Source organism: Panulirus ornatus, chromosome 11 (genome assembly GCF_036320965.1).
Source record: "Panulirus ornatus isolate Po-2019 chromosome 11, ASM3632096v1, whole genome shotgun sequence".
In the NCBI taxonomy this organism is placed as follows: Eukaryota; Metazoa; Arthropoda; class Malacostraca; order Decapoda; family Palinuridae; genus Panulirus; species Panulirus ornatus.
The window spans coordinates 49,924,533-49,944,461 of NC_092234.1; the positions used below are offsets into that span (position 1 = coordinate 49,924,533).

General features: G+C 48.9%; 1 protein-coding gene across 1 annotated transcript in view; it reads right to left on the reverse strand.

Moving 5' to 3' along the window:
• LOC139751148 (uncharacterized) overlaps positions 1–17,788 on the reverse strand; it is a 48,205-nt gene extending 30,417 nt beyond the window's left edge. Inside the window, exon 1 of the mRNA XM_071666247.1 lies at positions 17,722–17,788. Coding sequence (XP_071522348.1) covers positions 17,722–17,733 — 12 coding nt within the window. The 5' untranslated portion in view covers positions 17,734–17,788. The remainder of the gene's footprint in view (positions 1–17,721) is intronic.
• Between the last annotated feature and the right edge of the window lie 2,141 nt (positions 17,789–19,929).

Below are 19,929 nucleotides of genomic sequence, written 5' to 3' on the forward strand. Positions count from 1 at the left end.
GCAGGTCAGTAGTGTCTAACTGACGCAGGTAAGAACCATAGCACGAAAGGTCTTAGTGAACTATTACGAAAGGCGTCAATAAGACCCATAGCATGAAAGGTCTTCGTCAGTTATAACGAAAGGCGTCATAGAACAGAGACAATGATGTTAATAATGATGATAATGATAATATTGATAATGATAATAATGATGATTATACTAATAATAATGATTATAATGATGATGATAATAATAATGATAATAATAATAATAATAATAATAATAATAACAACAACACTGCTGAATTAACTGGAGCGAAAGGCTGGAAATGTACAGTAGGTAAGTAGATAAACACACACACACACACACACACACACACACACACACAATACAAATTAAACCACCCTGAAGGACAGTGGTGTGTGTATATAGGTGAGAGAGCTCAAATAGAAGGTCCACGAGATCTCTGTAGCGACATGTGTCAACATACAGGGCGGAGGTCGTGCTTAAAAAGTTATTTGAGGCTCTGTGACGTGAGGTCAGTCGTGGAGCTGGTGGGGATGGGGGTCAGTATCGAGAGGTCAGTCGTGGAGCTGATGGGGATGGGGGTCAGTCAATATCGAGAGGTCTGTCGTGGAGTTGGTGGGGATGGGGGTCAGTACTGAGAGGTCAGTCGTGGAGCTGGTGGGGATGGGGTCAGTCAATATCGAGAGGTCTGTCGTGGAGCTGGTGGGGATGGGGGTCAGTACTGAGAGGTCAGTCGTGGAGCTGGTGGGGATGGGGTCAGTCAGTATCGAGAGGTCAGTCGTGGAACAGTATAGATCTTGATAAGATTCAACGAAGGCAAATCTCAATATAAATGTCCAGGCGTCGACCAGGTGGATAACGGTGACACATTACCGTGATCCACCCAGGGGAATGCTACGTGACGTGGTGTGAGTGACATTCCTTTAAGTCATCTAATATTGGCGAAAAGCTGGAATTTTAAGGCCGAACGAGGGATAGAAATGAAATGACCACCTCTCCTTCAGGAAACGAGGGATGGGTGGTGATAATGAGAACATTTATCCGAGAACACGGAAAGTACGAAGTGTGAAGCACTTTCGTGCATTACCTTGTCACTAGCGAGGAGTAATACACGAAAGCGCTGGACGCTTCGTATATCCCCGTTTCCTCTAACGAATGTTTTCATTACCACTTCGCTCGTCTCCTGAATCAATGGTACTTATCTTTCTCCTTTTTTCTTCGTCTGGCCTTAAAGTTCCAGCTTTTGGCTTACGATGACTCGTAAATATGACAGATTCACACCACGTCATGTGTCCTTCCCTCGTTGGATCACTGTAATGTGTCACCGTTACAGTTTTGATCGTGGCTTGTCATTTACATTGAGATTTTGCTCCGTTGAATTTCATCAAGATCTCTTGTACTTATTTATGAATATTTGTCCATGTCTTTATGCATTTTCTCTATCTGTTCCTGTCCGGTGTGATCTGCAAAACATCTAACTATATATTCTATAGTCTCTCTATGTCTAATACCTTTATTAACTAGACTGCAGCTCAAGCAGTTCCATTTCGCACACCCCTTGCAATGCACCTTCGTCATCAGACGTGCATATATATATATATATATATATATATATATATATATATATATATATATATATATATATATATATATATATATATATAAAATTTCAATTTGAAATTGCTATGAATTTTCTCCCACCCCCTGATCCATCGCCGTGGCTCACCTTGTGTTATCTTTTCCCTGGAAAGTATATGTCTGATAAAAACCTGCAAAATTACATGCACTTGAGTCGTTGCATCAACGCTTCACGCATGTTACGTGGCCATAAATGAGGTTAGCTACTTTTACATTGGTACGAATCCATAAGTGACCTTCCCCACATATATATAGTTTTTGTTCGACACGTGTTCCAGTATATGTGTATTTTTCTTATCACCATTTTTTTTTCTCTTTTCGTTTTCGAAGACTTTTATATCGCATGTAGGTTATATTCGGTGATGTGCGTGTGTGTGGCAGAGGTTGGCTTGGTACTACGTGGGTCATAGGGGAGTTCACGTGTGTCTCCGGGCTGGGGGCCCGGTGGTGGCGTGGGGATGAAATCCCACATCTCGTCTGGGACGTCACGCCATCGGGTGTGCTCCCTTGCCGCCTGGCATGATTGTTGTTGTTGTCTTTGTTGTATTTGAGATGGCTCGCCGGGAGGGGGGGGGGGGGTGGTCCTCCGTCCGTCTGGTCTCGGATGCTGAGTTCTCTTCCACTTGAGTGTGGTCCGTTGCCTTTTAAGTCGGGTGGGGTGGTCCGTGTTACGTACGTACGTTCACGTTGTAAAGTGGCAGTCGTGTCGGATCGTGCGACTGTCTTGGTTATCGGTCTGTCGTCTTCTTGCCTATCGTCCATCGTCTGGTAGAGAGAGTACTTGGACGAGAGAGAGAGAGAGAGAGAGAGAGAGAGAGAGAGAGAGAGAGAGAGAGAGAGAGAGAGAGGGGGGGGGGGAGGGAGGGAGGGAGAGGGTTTTGCTACGATGCACGGCTAGGGCAGAGAGAGAGAGAGAGAGAGAGAGAGAGAGAGAGAGAGAGAGAGAGAGAGAGAGAGAGAGAGAGAGGTTGTACCCAGGAAGAAGACAACAACCCACCAGGTACACACGCCGAGACTGACTTCACCACAAGCACCACCATCTCGTGCCCTCGTTCAACACCCTTCCCCTCCTCTTCCCCAAACAAAACTTACGACACGTACTAAAGTTTAAGGTCGGTGCCTGCAGCAGCGTCCACCCTCCACCCCACCCACCTCACCACCACCGCGGAAGCTCCTGCTCCTTCTTCCCTCCTCCTCCTCCTCCTCCTCCTCCGTCTTAACACAGTGATCATCCACCAGACCTCACCACGGAAGCTCGAGGGGGCCCTGCCACACCACACACACACGGCCTCCCTCCCTCCCGGTCATTACACAATGATCCAGTCTCGTGACATTTGGACGTCCAGCCGGCCAGAACTCACCGGCCCCGGTATCCCGAACGGTCGGTCCGTTTGCCAGATGGAGCAGAGCAGGAGGCAAGGTCGTTAGTCGTCAGTGGCGTTTATCTCTTTCTCCCACACCCCCCCATGACAATGACGGGTAATTCTTTGGTGGTTCTCGAACGTTTATGAAGGTGTTGGGGGGGATATGGGGGATGGAGGAGTGTTGGGAGTGTGTGGGGGGGAGGTGGAGGAGTGTTGGGAGTGTGGAGGAGTGTTGGGAGTGTGGAGGAGTGTTAGGGGGTGTGGGGGTGGAGGAGTGTTGGGGGGATGTGTGGAGGAGTGTTAGGAGTCTGTGGGTGGAGTGTGGGGGGGAAGTGGAGGAGTGTTACGAGTGTTGAGGAGTGTTAGGGGGTGTGGGGGGTGGAAGAGTGTTGGGGTGTGTGGAGGAGTGTTAGGAGTCTGTGGGTGGAGTGTGGGGGTAAGTGGATGAGTGTGGAGGAGTGTTAGGGGGTGTGGGGGTGGAGGAGTGTTGGAGTGGTGTGGAGATTGTTACGGGTTGTGTGGGGGTGTGGAGGCTTTTAGAGTGTGAGAACCGCCTGACGAAGGTCATAAAATGCTGAGGTTGGGGGGGGGGGGGGGGCGTTATGGGTTATACCACCCTCCTCCTGGTTTGCCTCGTTATTCCTTTACTTACGACGAGATTTGGCCATAACGCAAGGGGCAGCGCGTCGCGCTCACTGCGGGGAAACACAAGAGTTACGGAGCCTTGTGAGTTACGTGCTGTCAGGTCGTACCTGTGGTATGGAGAGATTGTATGTTTGTGGACTCAGTGCCACCAGCCTACGTGCGGGTGAGGCAGAAGGAAAATGCGCTATTTGGGCCAAAGGATTGAAATTTGATAGCCACTGACGTGTTGGGCTTACTGCGCTGCCGTTTTAACCCCTTTCAATTCCAGAGCGGGTATTACTGGTAGAACCTGTATGGTCGGTTAGTTGGTGTGTCACTTTGAATGGGGAAATATTGAGGAAATTAAGTGTATTGGATAACTGGAAGTGGACATGGCAGCGGAAGTGGGTCATAGGGTGGGGGAGGGGGCGAAGGTTATGGGAGTGCTGAAGAATGTGTGCAAAGAGAAAACGTTATCTGGGAGAGCAAAAATAGGTATGTTTGAAGGATTAGTAGTTCCAACGATATTATATGTTTGCGAGGCATGGGCTATAGATAAAGTTGTGCGGAAGAGGGTGGATGTGTTGGAAATGAAATGTTTGAGGACAAAATGTGGCTTGCGGTGGTTTGATCGAGTAAGTAATGAAAGGGTAAGAGAGATGTGTGGTAATAAAATGAGTGTGGCTGAGAGAGCAGAAGAGGGTGTGTTGAAATGGTTTGGTCACGTGGAGAGAATGAGCGAGGAAAGGTTGACGAAGAGGATATGTGTGTCAGAAGGGGAGGGAACAAGGAGAACAGGAAGACCAAATTGCAGGTGGAAGGATAAAGTGAAAAAAAAAAGAAATGAGCGATAGGGGCGTGAACATGCACGGGATAGAGTAAATTGGATGATGTGCTACACTGAGGTCAACGTTTTGTCAGTGGACTGAACCAGGGCATGTGAAGCGTCTGGGGTAAACCATGGAAAGGTCTATGGGGCCTGGATGTGGAAAGGGAGCTGTGGTTTCGGTGCATTACACATGACAGCTAGAGAATGGATTTGAGCGAATTACCCCTTTCTCCGTCTGTTCCTGACGCTATTACGTTAACGCGGGAAACGGCGAGGAAGAGAGAGTATATATATATATATATATATATATATATATATATATATATATATATATATATATATATACCTAACAATCCACCGTTGGCCTTTAACATGTTCCTCTCTCGTCCTGAACAATTGCTGTTCGCTTCCTCGTATGACGGCAATACCTTGTACTTCACACATGATGCTGCTCTGCTTGTATGACTCCTGTTCCTGTAGTGGGCACCAAAGAGACGAGTTCTTGGTACATCATGGAGGCAGGGTGGGGGAAAAAGATTACAAGATCGAGTCCGGGTACCAGCCATTGCCTCACCCATATCCTGTTCCGTCTGGCAAGGAACACGTCCTTGCGGGGTGTGTTTGATATCCATGCTTGCAGTTCCTGTAATTCATGAATTATGAAGTTCCAATTTTTTTTTTTTTTTTTTTTTACGTAACCTCAGGTTCATTCAGGGTGGCTGAAGGGGAAAGTGTACAGCAGGTTTCAGAGGCCAGCTAGACTCTGGTACGTCGGTGTATCTGGGTGAAGTCAGGACTGCTGAGTGAAGTTAGGACTGCTTGGTGAAGTCAGGACTGCTGGGTGAAGTCAGGACTGCTGAGTGAAGTCAGGACTGCTGGGTGAAGTCAGGACTGCTGGGTGAAGTCAGGACTGCTGGGTGAAGTCAGGACTGCTCAGTGAAGCCAGGGATCTGGGTGAAGTCAGGACTGCTGGGTGAAGTCGGGACTGCTGGGTGAAGTCGGGACTGCTGGGTGAAGTCAGGACTGCTAGGTGAAGTCAGGATTGCTGGGTGAAGTCAGGCTACTGGGTGAATTCATGCTACTGAGTGAAGGCAGACTGCTGAGTGAAGTCAAGAGTTCAGACATAATTAATTCACAAACGGTCAGGGGAAATATACTTTCAACCACCATTAAGCACGACGGAACGACCTTTAGGTAAGGTGAGGCCTAACCTTTGACCCGACCATTAAAGGGTTGGGTCAGAGGCTGGGCTCCCGTCCCCAAGGATCGTACCGTCGTCCTCATGATGTCGTACCGTCGTGCTCAGTGATCGTACCGTCGGACGCAGGGGTGGGGGGAGGGGGGTGAAAAGGGTCAAGTCTTTTCGATGCTCTGCGATATCTTGCCCCACAGGTCAACCAGAAACCTTGAAGAAGGGTTAAACAAGGTCATCACCAGCGAAACAGCCGAACTGCTGGTTAACAAAGGTCATCTCATCACGTTTTCTGTTTTGAAAATACGAAAGTGGGTAGAATGACCTCTCAGAGCTGCCAGTCTTGCAGCGGAACTAGGCCATAATGAGAAGAGATGCAGCTCCATTTGCATACGTCGGTCAGAACAGACTGGTTCTGGAAGGGAAATCTGGCTCAGTCTCCCTTTGGCTTGAAGGAGTGATGACCCTGTTCGATGTCTAACACATCAGTTGCTGAGGTGGTCCATTTCTAACATGGTCAGTTGTTAAGGTGGATCATTTCTAACATGGTCAGTTGTTAAGGTGGATCATTTCTAACGGGAACCATTTTTCTAACACAGTCAGTTGCCAAGGTAGACCATTTCTAACAATCGGGGACACATAGACACTTAACAAAGACACTTAGAAATACCAGGGGAGAACTAGGTCTTGACAGAACGAGGCCATTTGAAATCATAACCGGTTATCTCTCTCTCTCTCTCTCTCTCTCTCTCTCTCTCTCTCTCTCTCTCTCTCTCTCTCTCTCTCTTCTCTCTCGACTCGTGTCTTGATTCACTTTCGTATTACATAAACACACAACCCCCACCCCTCTCCTCACCCCCCACCACCCCCTCGAAGAACACACACACACACACACACACACACACACACACACACACACACACACACACACACACACACACACACACACACACACACACACACACACACACACACACAAACACACCCTAACAATCTCCACGAGCCGGAGCCCAGTTCATGGACGCCCGCATGATCCGAAACTCGTGACCTCCCTGGCAAATTACAGTCCACACCTCTGGAAATTTTGAGGATGTCGGGAGAGAGAGAGAGAGAGAGAGAGAGAGAGAGAGAGAGAGAGAGAGAGAGAGAGAGAGAGGTACGAGTGCTTCCCTCCCTCCCTCCCTCTCTCCCTCCACACAAAAAGAAAGTATTCGTGACTCGTGTTACGTTCTATCTTTTTGCCCCGTGATATGTAGCAGAATCCTCCTGAAGGCGGGGGTGTGTAGTGTATCCATCACTCCTCATTGCATAAGTTATGAAGTCGTGTGCGTCAGTGGCGGCCTGACACACCACCACAACCACCACCCTCCCCCTCACACACACACACACACACACACACACACACACACACTCTGTTTCCTTGAATGCCGACCTAAGAATAGAAAACGAGAGATGAAAAAAAAAAATATTAAGACATACTCGTGTATAAACGCAAGGACAGCAAGGGTGGGTCCGCCCCCAACAGTTTTGTTTTGCATTCGACACAACGGGCGTCTGTAAAAGTCAGCATCGGTAAATGCAACGATAATGCGTCTTAAAGATGGTCTGGAAACTGGCGAGAGGGGGGCGTTTTCTGAAACTGGCGAGGGGGGGCGTTTTCTGAAACTGGCGAGAGGGGGGGCGTTTTCTGAAACTGGCGTGGGGGGGCGTTTTCTGAAACTGGCGTGGGGGGCGTTTTCTGAAACTGGCGAGGGGGGCGTTTTCTGAAACTGTCGAGGGGGGCGTTTTCTGAAACTGGCGAGAGGGGGGTGTTTTCTGAAACTGGCGAGAGGGGGGTGTTTTCTGAAACTGGCGAGAGGGGGGTGTTTTCTGAAACTGGCGAGGGGGGGCGTTTTCTGAAACTGGCGAGGGGGGGCGTTTTCTGAAACTGGCGAGGGGGGGCGTTTTCTGAAACTAAGAATGAAAGTGTTGGGGGGTGAGGAGGAGGAGGAGGAGTGGGTCGTCTGGCTGTGGGGCACGAACCCAAGCCGGGCCCGGTTTGATGTGCTCCAGGGGGGGATATCATTTGCCCGAGTCACCGCCGCCCGTAATATGAGAGAGAGAGAGAGAGAGAGAGAGAGAGAGAGAGAGAGAGAGATTGGATTTTCGTGCCACCAACAACCTGCAGTTGAACAGCGTTTCTTACGTGATGACTGAGAAGTGGGAACAAAAGATCGTGGACAGGAAATGTATTATCGCATATTAGAAACCTTTTTTTTTTTTTTGTGGGAGGAGGGTGTGAAGAATTTATTGAGAACTGGAAGAGAAACATGATAAGTGCTGTCGGTGTGGTATTTCTGGGTTAAGGACAGGTCTCCCAGCTCTCTTGAATACCTTCCAGCCATAGTCGTGGAGTGAAGGAGATCGGACACAGATGTTGCTGGGAGTGTAGTGGAATTGTTTTTTGGCCGTGAGATGGAACCGATCAAGACTAGAGAATATTAAACAGAGTTGAAGACGGGAGGGAGAGAGAGAGAGAGAGAGAGAGAGAGAGAGAGAGAGAGAGAGAGAGAGAGAGAGAGAGAGAGAGAGAGAATCGATAAAAACTAGAGAAAATCAGAGTTGAAGACGGGAGAGAGAGAGAGAGAGATAAGAGAGAGATGAAACCGATAAAGACTAGAGAATAGTAAACAGAGTTGAAGACGGGAGAGAGAGAGAGAGAGAGAGAGAGAGAGAGAGAGAGAGAGAGAGAGAGAGAGAGAGAGAGAGATAAGAGAGTATAGACGAGGCTTATGCCACTCGTGACACAGATGAGGAAGAGAGGGGTGGAGGGATAAGGGGTTTGAGTGGTGGAAGGGAGAAAATGAATAATGGATTGGGTAGTGAAGGACAAATGCAGATGATGGTGAGCTGCCACCATCAGCAATGGTTTGAAGGAGACTTTACAGTTGAGAACGTGAGGTCGGGGAGACGTATGATTGGCGAGATGATGGAGGGCCTGAGGAGCAGGGTGGTGGTGGTGTTGGCGAGCTATCCATAACTCTGGTATAGATTCAAGGGACGCCTCAGAAGCTGTTGTGGCTCGAGATAATGAACATTGACGTTGATGCTGGTGCTAATTGGTATTCATATGATTACCTTTGATAATTATCTGGGTTGCAGTAGGCTTAGGGGGAGGGGGGGGGATTGAACGATAAAAAGCGGTGGGAACAGATCATGAAGGCCGCTGGGGTCGTCCAGCATATGATTCTCAGAAAGAACAGTAAAGAGGTTGACTGGACTGTGGATGACCCCTTGCAATGTAGTGTGTGTGTATATATATATATATATATATATATATATATATATATATATATATATATATATATATATATATATATATATATAACCAAGTGGCGTCCTAGCTTCGTCTCTTCGATGTATATCAACTGACTGTTATATTTCTCTCTTGTGTTTCCCCTGATGATGTGATTATTACACGAAAGTGCACTAGGGAACTTATCGTGTTTCGTTTTCCCCGTGGACTCATAGGAATATATATATATATATATATATATATATATATATATATATATATATATATATATATATATATATATATATATATTACGAATATCGGGGCCAAAATGAACAAAGGAACATGAGCAGCGAGTTGAATACAAACTGACAAAGATGAAATAATAGTGATTGGCTGTGACGTGCGGTATATTGGGGCTTGGTAATTGAATTTTGCCTTCGACATGATGATGATGACGATGTGGAGTGAATAGTTTATTTTTTTTTGTATCTCCATCTCTCTCATTTTTGTGTATTGTTTCTTACACTTGTTTCCCATGTGGCTGAATTGCTCCAGTGTGTGTTTGTGTGTCCTGTGTGTGTGCAACACCTGCTGTTGCGGCCCCACAACACTTCAAGTTCTTCGCTCGGTCTCCCCCTCCTGTCTCCAGCTGTGTGTGTTCCAACAGCTCCCCCGGTTTGTGCAACACCCCTCCGCTCTCCTCTCCCCGCGTTAGAAAATGTATTGTGGCCTCTCACTTGGACAATGTATGATGTAATGATAATGTCGCTCACACTAACAAGAAAAAAAAAAAAGGAATTGGTCTTGAATTGATGACATAAATCGACGGGAAAGTGTCTTTATGAAAGGAGACTTGGAATATATAAACCCGAAAGACGTGAGATGACATGCGAGATCAGGGTGTTTATAAGGTCAGCCGAGGCTGATTGAATAGTACGTAATCAGGAGGTGATTTTGTGTATACACGAGAGGTGTTGGCCAGTCCTACACGACCAGCTGTTGTGGAGTGGAGGAGGTAATGGTGGGAAACGATCCTTGTCGGGACTTGGAACTCAGGGCTGGGAACACCGCTCGAGCGCTGCGGGATGACCCCCTGAGCGGAACGGATCGACTCTCTTCGAGCACCACAGTGTGACACCCATGATTACGTATACGACTGGACGACACTGGAGCATTATGGGACGACACACCCTTGAGCACGACGGGACGACACTAGAGCATTATGGGTTGAAACACCCCCGCCCCTTGAGCACGACGTGACGACTGGACGACACTAGAGCATTATGAGATGATACACCTTGAGCACGACGGGACGACATTTAGAGTATTATGGGACGACCCTCTGGGTACGACGTGACGACACTGGAGCATTATCGGACGACACCCCCCCCCCCCCCTGAGCACGATGGTACGGCCCTTGGCTCTGATGGCCTTACCCTCTGACCTGACTTTTGAGGGGTCAGGTCAGAGGGCCGCCGTGCTCAAGAGCCGCACAACAGCTGAGTCAGAAAGGCTAACGTGAGAAAGAACGAGTCGTTCCCTCCTCCGTGAAACAGACCGGAACGTCGCTCGAACAACACACACACGTACCGAACCTGTCTGTCTGTCTGTTGGTCGAGATACCTCACACACACACACACACACACACACACACACACACACACACTCTCTCTCTCTCTCTCTCTCTCTCTCTCTCTCTCTCTCTCTCTCTCTCTCTCTCTCTCTCTCTCTCGCCAGGGTCAGGTTGGCTGGCGAGGGAGGAAGCTCATCAAACAGGTCAGCCTCCAAGAATCTGGTCGAGACCTACCAGCTGAAGATAACCCAAATATGTCCAAAACTACTTCTTTTCTTCTTCTTCTTCCCAACCACCCCCCACCAACCACCCCCTCCTCCTCCTCCTCCCGCGTCATATTTTCTTTTTTTGTTCAAGATGGTTCAGGTGAAGTTCAGTCAACATTGCTCTACTTTACAGGTGACAGGAAAAATCTTTCTTCGCTGACTTTTGGTAAATCGTTTATCATACATCTCTCTCTCTCTCTCTCTCTCTCTCTCTCTCTCTCTCTCTCTCTCTCTCTCTCTCTCTCTCTCTCTCTCTCTCTCTCTCTCTCTCTCTCTCTCTCTCTCTCTCTCTCTCTCTCTCTCTCTCACGACGCGTGATGATCTAGCAAGTTGGTTCAGGTCAGGTCATGTTGCTCCCCTCCCACCTCCTCCTCGTCATGTCTTGCAGGTCATGTTAACCCCACCCACCCACCCACCCTCGCCATGTCATGCACCGCTCCCGATCATGCAGATAACCCAGTATGACCACGCCCTTCGACAGGCATGTGGTACCGCATGAGGACAAGCTGCCTCTCCCCCTCCAGTCCAGGTGCGACCGGACATTACCTCCGGGTTGTTGCCCTCCCTCCCTGGAGAAGGAAGGAAGGGAAGGCGACTTCTCCCAGACATGACTAGTTGACCCTGAACCTCTGGCGTTACCCCGCAGTAGGAAGGATCACAGTGGGTGCTCTCCACCCCCCACTCCCTCACACACACACACACACACACACACACACACACACACATCCCTGTAGTTTGGGACCATCGTCCCCAGCAGGAGGAGGAGGGATTGAAGTCAGCTTAGCCCACCAGGTGGCAGGTCAGTGTAGGTCAGGTCGGGTCACCAGAGAGCCAGTCTGGCTCATGCCTCCAGTCGGTCTGTGGTTGAGGTGACATTAATGATATCTTATCTGCCTCTAAATATTTCTTCGTCGACCCTTCTAGTTGTATATATGGCCATCTGTTTCTCTGTCCATTTGAATAGTACATCCATCTTTTTAGCCCTTACAGTTACTGTCCATGTGTATCTGCAACCGTATGTACGTGTCTGTATATCTGTAACCGTACATGTGTGTCTGTCCGTGTCTGTATCCACCTTCACCTCGACGTATCGTAATAGAATCGTGTTCTCATGGATATCTTGGCGTGACGCATGCCCGAGGTCCTCCCCCTCCGTGTAAGAACCAGTCACATTAGATGACAGAGCGATCAGTTCCTCGTGTGACTGGGGTAGGGTGGGAGGAGAGCAGTGGTCTCCGGCCAGTCAAGCAGGAACCAAGGTAGATATGGAACATCCTGTTGCCCTCCCTCATCATGGTATGCTGCCTGTATTGAACAAAGGTCACCCGTATGACCAGGTGAGGTCACTACTGCCTATAATGGTCCACCTGGCGTTATGTCACTGCTGGGGGTCGTACACTGGAAGGTTGAACTCAAGAATGGAAGTGAGGGTCGGTGAGTGGACGAGAGATAGGAAGCTATACGTTGGTGTGATAGAGAGGGAGGGAGAAAAAAAAGAAGCTGTGTTTATATTCTTTTGTATGATTGCGAGTCGGACTTGATGTATAAAAGGGTGAAAGAGATCACCAGGGCTGACTTCTGGGGTGGGTGGGTGTGGGAGGGTGAGGGGACGGAAGGTGGGTGGGTGGGTGAGTGTGGGAGGATGAGGGGACGGAAGGTGGGTGGGTGGGTGTGTGGGAGGATGAGGGGACGGAAGGTGGGTGGGTGGGTGGGGTGGTGGCAGCACGAAAGGGAGAGCTGGGGGGCGTGTGAGGAGGGGGTAGGCTGTGGTCTACATGTGAGGCAAGATTGACCTTGGCTGAGCGGGGAGGTCTGCTGCGTCATGTTGGGAGGGGAGGGGAGAGGTGTGTGGGATAGAATTGTCTCAGGTCAACGTCTTCCTCCGTGTGTGTGTGTGTGTGTGTGTGTGTGTGTGTGTGTGTGTGTGTGTACATACTCGATATATGTAACCGCTGGTAAAGCAGGTCGCACATGTAACGCTGCGGCGTGGCGTGGCGCGGCTCGGCTCCATCCCTCATCTCTTGACAGGTTGACCCTTGACCTGGCACTAGATAGGACCATTCACCCATCCCAAGGGGGGCACCTCCACTGGGGTTCCTAGTTCACCTTTCCCATCTGAGGTCAGGGGCCCAGTTAGCGAATAGTTCCCCCCCCTCCCCCCACCCCACCTTCGTCCCGCATGGAGAGAATGTCCGAGTATGTAGGTGGGTCAGAGTGGAAGCAGGTTGCCTGAACCGAGACTCGAACCTGTGCCCTTACGTTACGTCCACCACGTTGACCACTCCGCCAGGGACTGGTAGGTTGGGTGGGTGGGTGTGGTGGGTGGGTGGGTGTGTGTCTGGCGCCATAGACATAATGTCTGTCGAGAAAATATAAGTCTTTGAAACACCTAATTTGCATACAGGAGGGAGGATGCGCACTTACGTGCAACGGAGATATTCTCTACGATATTCAGAGACGATCGAGAGTGCAAAGACCTCCGAAGATTTCAGCTGACGGGAGAGACTGTGTCTAGGAAAGACCATAGTGTGTGTGTGTGTGTGTGTGTGTGTGTGTGTGTGTGTGTGTGTGTGTGAGGACAAGTGACACAGACTCACACACACACACAGAACACGTAACACAGCGCTGGCTGGCTGCACGGTTTGCTAGGATATTCAGTTGTCGGTACGCGTGGAAGTCCAGGTTATTGGCTGCGCTGCTCCATTCGTCTAGGCTTCGTCGTGTAGAAAGTCGACCCTGGGGTGTGTATATTGGCTTGAGCATCGTACCCTAGGGTCGTACCGTCCCCTCGCGCTCAGGGGTCGTACCGTCACTCGCGCTCTTTAATCGTACCATCATTGTGCTCAAAGGTCGCACGGTCGCGCTAAGGGATCGTACCTGTCGCGCTCAGGGGTCGCACCGTCGCGCTCAGGGGTCGAACCATTTTGCTTATTAATTGTACCATTGTGCTCAAGGGGTCGTACCGTTGCGCTCAGGGGTCGTACCGTCGCTCTCATTAATCGTACCATTGTGCTCAAGGGTCGCACCGTCGTGTTTAAGAATCCCACTTTCGTATGCTGAAATAGTTTGGTTTGCAATCATATTCCATTAAGGAAAAAGAAAAAAAAACTGGAATATGCATATCATTCCTTTAAATAGCCCCCCCAAGTGACCTCGCTTCCCACTGCCTTTCCCTAAGGTTTCGTGATGGGCTTGACCTCAGTTTAGTACGTGAAGAACATTGCACGTCATTCACGCGCCCTATCACCTCTGATGATGACGATGATTACCACAGGTGGTGGTGGGTGGTGGTGGTGGTGGTACGTGTTTCATACTCGCGGCTCTGACGTGACGTAGTCATGCCGGCCTGTGGCCTACGGTCACCTAGCACCGGTTTAGGTCATGACACTTATGGCTCGTGGGCGAGAGGGAAATGTTAAAAGCCCCGTTCATCCCGACGAGAAAAGGGTGGCGCCGATTCATAAACGTGTGACTAATTTTCTTGGGAGTCTAAAACTACATTCCTTTTTAATGGTCTCATGACATGCGGTGCAATTGGTTCATCTGCACTGATACAAAACGTCTGCATTACAGTGGAAAGTGTGTATGTATGTTGGATGTAGCGACTTCCAGTTTTGTATGGCATTAAGCCAGAATGTTTCCCGTACGCGAGAACGTGCAGAGTAGACATCGTACGACGGGGGAGGGGGGAACGTGGGGAAGATGGCAAACTATCGTACGCTGAGGGGTGGAAGTTGTCGTGCTTCACCCGGTTCAGTCTTCTCAAGCGTGTCCATAGATTTGTATCGTGGATCTTTATCATACCAAATTGCCCTTTCGGTTTCTCAGCCTGACGCTCCCTCATTCAAGCGGGAAAGGAAGTAGGATGATGAGAAAGAAAAAGGGGAATGTGTATCGTGTACAGTACAGGATCTGGCTGAATGACCCTCTACCAATGGACGGGCGGGCGGGCAGGCATCCAGCCCAACAGTAAACATGGAATTGAAGTCAGCGTGTGCAATGACACATCTTAACCATCCAACACGACTGTTATGTTGCAACAGATTGACCGGTAGGGTTGGTTGGTTCGGTTGTGGGGGGGTAAGGGGACGAAGGAGGGGAGGGAGGGGTGGTTCAGGTCATCCGGTGGCTGGTGACCTGACCCAGCAGGTTCCGGTCACCACCACCACCACGCCCCTCGCCACCTCCTTCAGTATACCAGAGGTCAGTGAAATTCCAACTCCGATGCATGTCATGGTACAGGGTGTGACGTCGTGGTACAGGGTGTGACGCCGTTACCGTGTCCATGTCACACGGTGCATGGGGGTCACGGTCTGCGTGACGTAGTCGGGCTTTGTGACGTCGGAGGGTTCGTAACGTCACGCTACGCGCGTGTGACGGCGTTATAGGACTGGCCCCCGTTCGTCGCGCCGTATTATAACTAAACGGAAAGTAAAGTCAGCGATGTGTGTATAAACTGTGGCTTGACCCCGCCAGCTAACCTGGGCGGCACCATAACCAGTAGCTTGACCAGCCTGGTCGGCACCATAACCAGTAGCTCGACCAGCCTGGTCGGCACCATAACCAGTAGCTTGACCAGCCTGGTCGGCACCATAACCAGTAGCTCGACCAGCCTGGTCGGCACTATAACCAGTAGCTCGACCAGCCTGGTCGGCACCATAACCAGTAGTTTGACCAGCCTGGTCGGCGCCATAACCAGTAGCTTGACCAGCCTGGTCGGCGCCATAACCAGTAGCTCGACCAGCCTGGTCGGCACTATAACCAGTAGGTACACCGGCCAATTAGCACACGAGACGTGTGTGTCACCATGAGTGTGTTCCCAGTGTCGCACGTGTTAAACTCCTCCGCCCTGTCAGAAACCGGTTCAGCTCATTTGCATCCAGTTCTGGGTCAACCAGGGTCAGCTTGACCCCGAAGAGAGTGTGTGTGTGTGTGTGTGTGTGTGGGAGGGAGGGGTAGGGGGGGAGAGAGAGCAGTTGGCTACTTGCTCTGGCCTCCTCTGGCAAGAAAGACTGGTGTGTTATCTCTGATAAAGGACGACAGAGGACACATCATTCTTCTCTCGCGTTCCATGACGGATGCGTCGCAAGGGGGAACAGTAGTAGCAGCGCTTTCCCTCCCGCCAAAAGGACGGGTCTGGGAGTACAACTGTTCCGTCAGAGAGAGAGAGAGAGAGAGAGAGAGAGAGAGAGAGAGAGAGAGAGAGAGAGAGAGAGAGAGAGAGATTAATTACTTCGGTCATGCCAAATCTTAACATCATATTGTGTCGTCCTGCGTCTTGGCGACTTCCGTATGAGGAATAGACAACACTGGTATGAGGACCCAGCGACACTAGTATGAGGACGCAACAACCCCCAGTATGAGGACGCAACACCCCCAGTATGAGGACGCAACGTCCCCGGTATGAGGACGCAACAACCCCCAGTATGAGGACGCAACATCCCCAGTATGAGGACGCAACGTCCCCAGTATGAGGACGCAACGTCCTCAGTATGAGGACGCAGCGACACCAGTATTTGAAGGCAACATCCCCAGTATGAGGACGCAACAACATCCCCAGTATGAGGACGCAATTTCACTATGAGGGCAATACCATCAGCGAGAGAACATGACATAACCCCATTATGAGGCTATCGCAACCTCACAAGGTGGACCTAACCCCCCCCCAATATGAGGACCTCACAACCTCAGTACGAGTATTGATCAAACCTCATTATATATACGTTATCCCAATACAACGACCTCACAACACCCTCAGTATGAGGATTTCCTCCCTCATCAGCGGTAGCGTAAGGCCTCGATCACTGACAACACAGCTATTTTGTACATCCTTGAAGTCAACCCTCCTACCAGATCCTAACCACAAAAATAAGTAAATTAAACCATGTATATATATATAAGTAAATTAAACCATGTGTATATATAAGTAAATTAGACCATGTGTGTATATATAAGTAAATTAAACCATGTGTACATATAAGTAAAGTAAACCATGTGTATATATAAGTAAATTAAACCATGTATATGTAACTTCAGTGAACTGACCGAGCCACATCAGTTACAGGCAGGGAGACGTTCATTCTCCCTGATTAGACTATAAGGAATGGATTTAATCTCTCCCCTGGTGTTCAATGATAAAGAGAAACGCTTGTAATCTATTGTTGCCAGTGCTGTATGGGAAATATTGGTGTAATATTCTGGTCTTACTAACGAGTACTCTCAAAGCACTAGTCCCCCCCCAAAAAAAAAGAAAAACTACGGTCAGAATGAAAAAATGAGATTAGGTTCAAAGATTTGCCCTAGAAAGGTCAGGTGCACTATTTTTTGCGTGTGTGTGTGTGTGTGTGTGTGTGTGTGTGTAGGTGAGAGGGTGGTGGGTGAATGAGTGGGTCCAGGGAAGGGGACGAATGTATGTTGTGTACAAACCATCTTACTGAACCTTAGAAATACATGTAAACAAATAACATACATTGCTCTTGTATGGTAACGGTTGACATATATTGCTGAAGTCCAGTCAAACTATATATATATATATATATATATATATATATATATATATATATATATATATATATATATATATATATATATATATGTAATGCCCCCTATTTCTTTCTCAATATTTATGGCTAGTTCCACCTTTCCACGCGTCGGCGAAGGGGAGTTCGAAGTGTGTACCCCTTGTCACATTAAACACACATCACAATAAACAAAACCTGGGCCTCTGCCAAGGTCTGCCCGTTCGTTACACTCCCGTAACCACAACACGATCAATGAACACACACACACACACTTTCCATTTCGACCACTACAGCGGTGATCCGTCTGAGGCACCCCCTAGGTCTCAGCAGCTCCGACATGTGGATAAATGATAATACAACACCTCCCTGCCTCCCTCCCTCCCACACTGCAACACACAAGTATCAGGTCTTTCCTGCCGTGGCACACTCACCGGAGCCTTCATGTGAGTTGTTTAATCCACGAGGGAACAGAGAAGTCTACTGGGGGACGCCGGCCCGCGCCGCCTCTATATGTCCGCACAATGAACTGGTTTTTGCCCCGCGCTGGACGAGTCTCCGCCCCACCTGCTGCTTTACGTTCGCGTCCAGATACCTTCGTCTCCTCCAGGTGCGGGAGATGCCTGGCTACAGGGTCGTGTTCAGTGGCGGGTAATTCATCATACATGCTTGGGATATATATACATATATACTACCTAGTATTCTACGCGAGTACATCATGTGTAGATACATACTGTGATGACCCACAGGCATGAATGATTACACACAAAGCACTCGGCAACACCTTTGGACGTGAGCGATAACTTCAGGGACTCATTGACTACCGGGTGTATTTAGACTGTACGTCTTTGCAACATTTAATACGTTGATGAGAGCGCACGGCACCACCCGATGTCTTCCCGCGGGCGTCGCACGCGTCGAGCATCACTCACAAATTGTAGAAATCATCATCATCATCATCATCATCTATTTTAGCGCCTCACGTGAGGCTTCTTCACCAGGGAGGTTCCTAGGCTGCGTCGGGCCTTCCGTGGTCAGCGAGATCCAAAGGCGAGCGAGACCACGGCTTGGGCGCGCGGGCATTAGAAAGCAAAAGTGGACACGCGGGACCATATCCTCAGACGCTGGTATTTGTTGCTTCTCATCTGCGGTTTTCGGAAGAACGTGACGTGATCGCACCCATTATCATCACTGTTATCGTATCTTCTCTCTATGAACGTACGAGGTTCGTAAATGCAAGCGTCATTTACCCCACCACCCACCCACCTCCCACACCCCCACCCACGCCTGGTAGTGAGCGTCGTTTACCTCAACCCACCTCCACCCACGCCTGGTACAGGTACCCCTTGAAGTGATCCGTAGTGTCAGTTTCCCCGGAGTAGACTGGGCATCAGCCCCCTTTCTCCCTCCCTCACTCTTCACCAACCACAGTTATGGCCCGACACCTGTTCCCAGATCCCGTAAGTTTTGTTTGAGAACCAACAATCGTCTCGAAACCGCAGAACACTTGAGTTGTGAGGTGGCTATTCTCACCCGGGTCGCTTTCCTTTATTTCGCATCACAATGTCCCCGTGTGCCACCGCATGCAAAAATGACCCCCAAGATATATTCTTTTCGTCGTGAAATCGTTGCTTACCTCTTTATTAGGAGCTGGGACGAAGGATGATCAAATAGGTATAGCTATTGTGGGCGAAGGATGATCGAATAGATATATCTATTGTGACAGGATGGTATTGATATGAGAGACATTAAAATTCAGAAATCGGAAAAGAAAATAAGAATGACTAAAATTCAGAGAGAATTTGTGAACAAAAAAGATTAGAATTAAGTGAAATTCAGAGGGAAATTGTGAACAAAAGGTTACAATTAAATGAAATTAGAATTCAAAAAGGAATTGAGAATACGATGTTATTTCTTCACTCTCTCCCGCTCCCGTGAGGAGGAGGAGGAGGAGGAGACTCATCTGTATGCTTGGAAGTTTCCAGATCACTGCTTTAGTTACCGGGCTTCACCTATGTACACCTCGCGCTAAACTGGGTCACGGAGGAAATAAAATTTTTAAATTTGTGTGTGTGTGTGTGTGTGTGTGTGTGTGTGTGTGTGTGTGTGTGTGTGTGTAAAATCCAGTCTTTAAGTGGAGCACATTACGACAGCTGAAGACTCATGAATTTTAAGAAGGAATCTATTTATCCTGAAGCGTTTCATCTCCAAAACTTCGTTTTGAAGTCTCTGGTGTTGCTAACCCGCCGTAGAGTGTGTGTGTGTGTGTGTGTGTGTGTGTGTGTGCTACCGTGACTATCAAGGTCTGTCGTTAAAGACACTGGCAGGGATAACAGGAAAACAGAGGATTTCGTCAACAGGGGATCGTAAACGAGCGGATATCCTTGGTGCTTCAAATGTCATATGCGTTGAGAAATGGATCTCTTTGACCATTAACCAACTTTCGTGCATGTTTCCCTAATCAACAAACACACACACACACACACACACACACACACAAGAAGAAGCAGGTGAATTGTTGGATTTGACGGTGGCGCTTCGGCTATACAGCAGCTTCTTCACATGTGTTCAAAGCAAATCCAGTTCATTTTCCTCTTATTGGTCGACTAGATAGGCCCATAGTGCGTGGTTTTGTTATTATT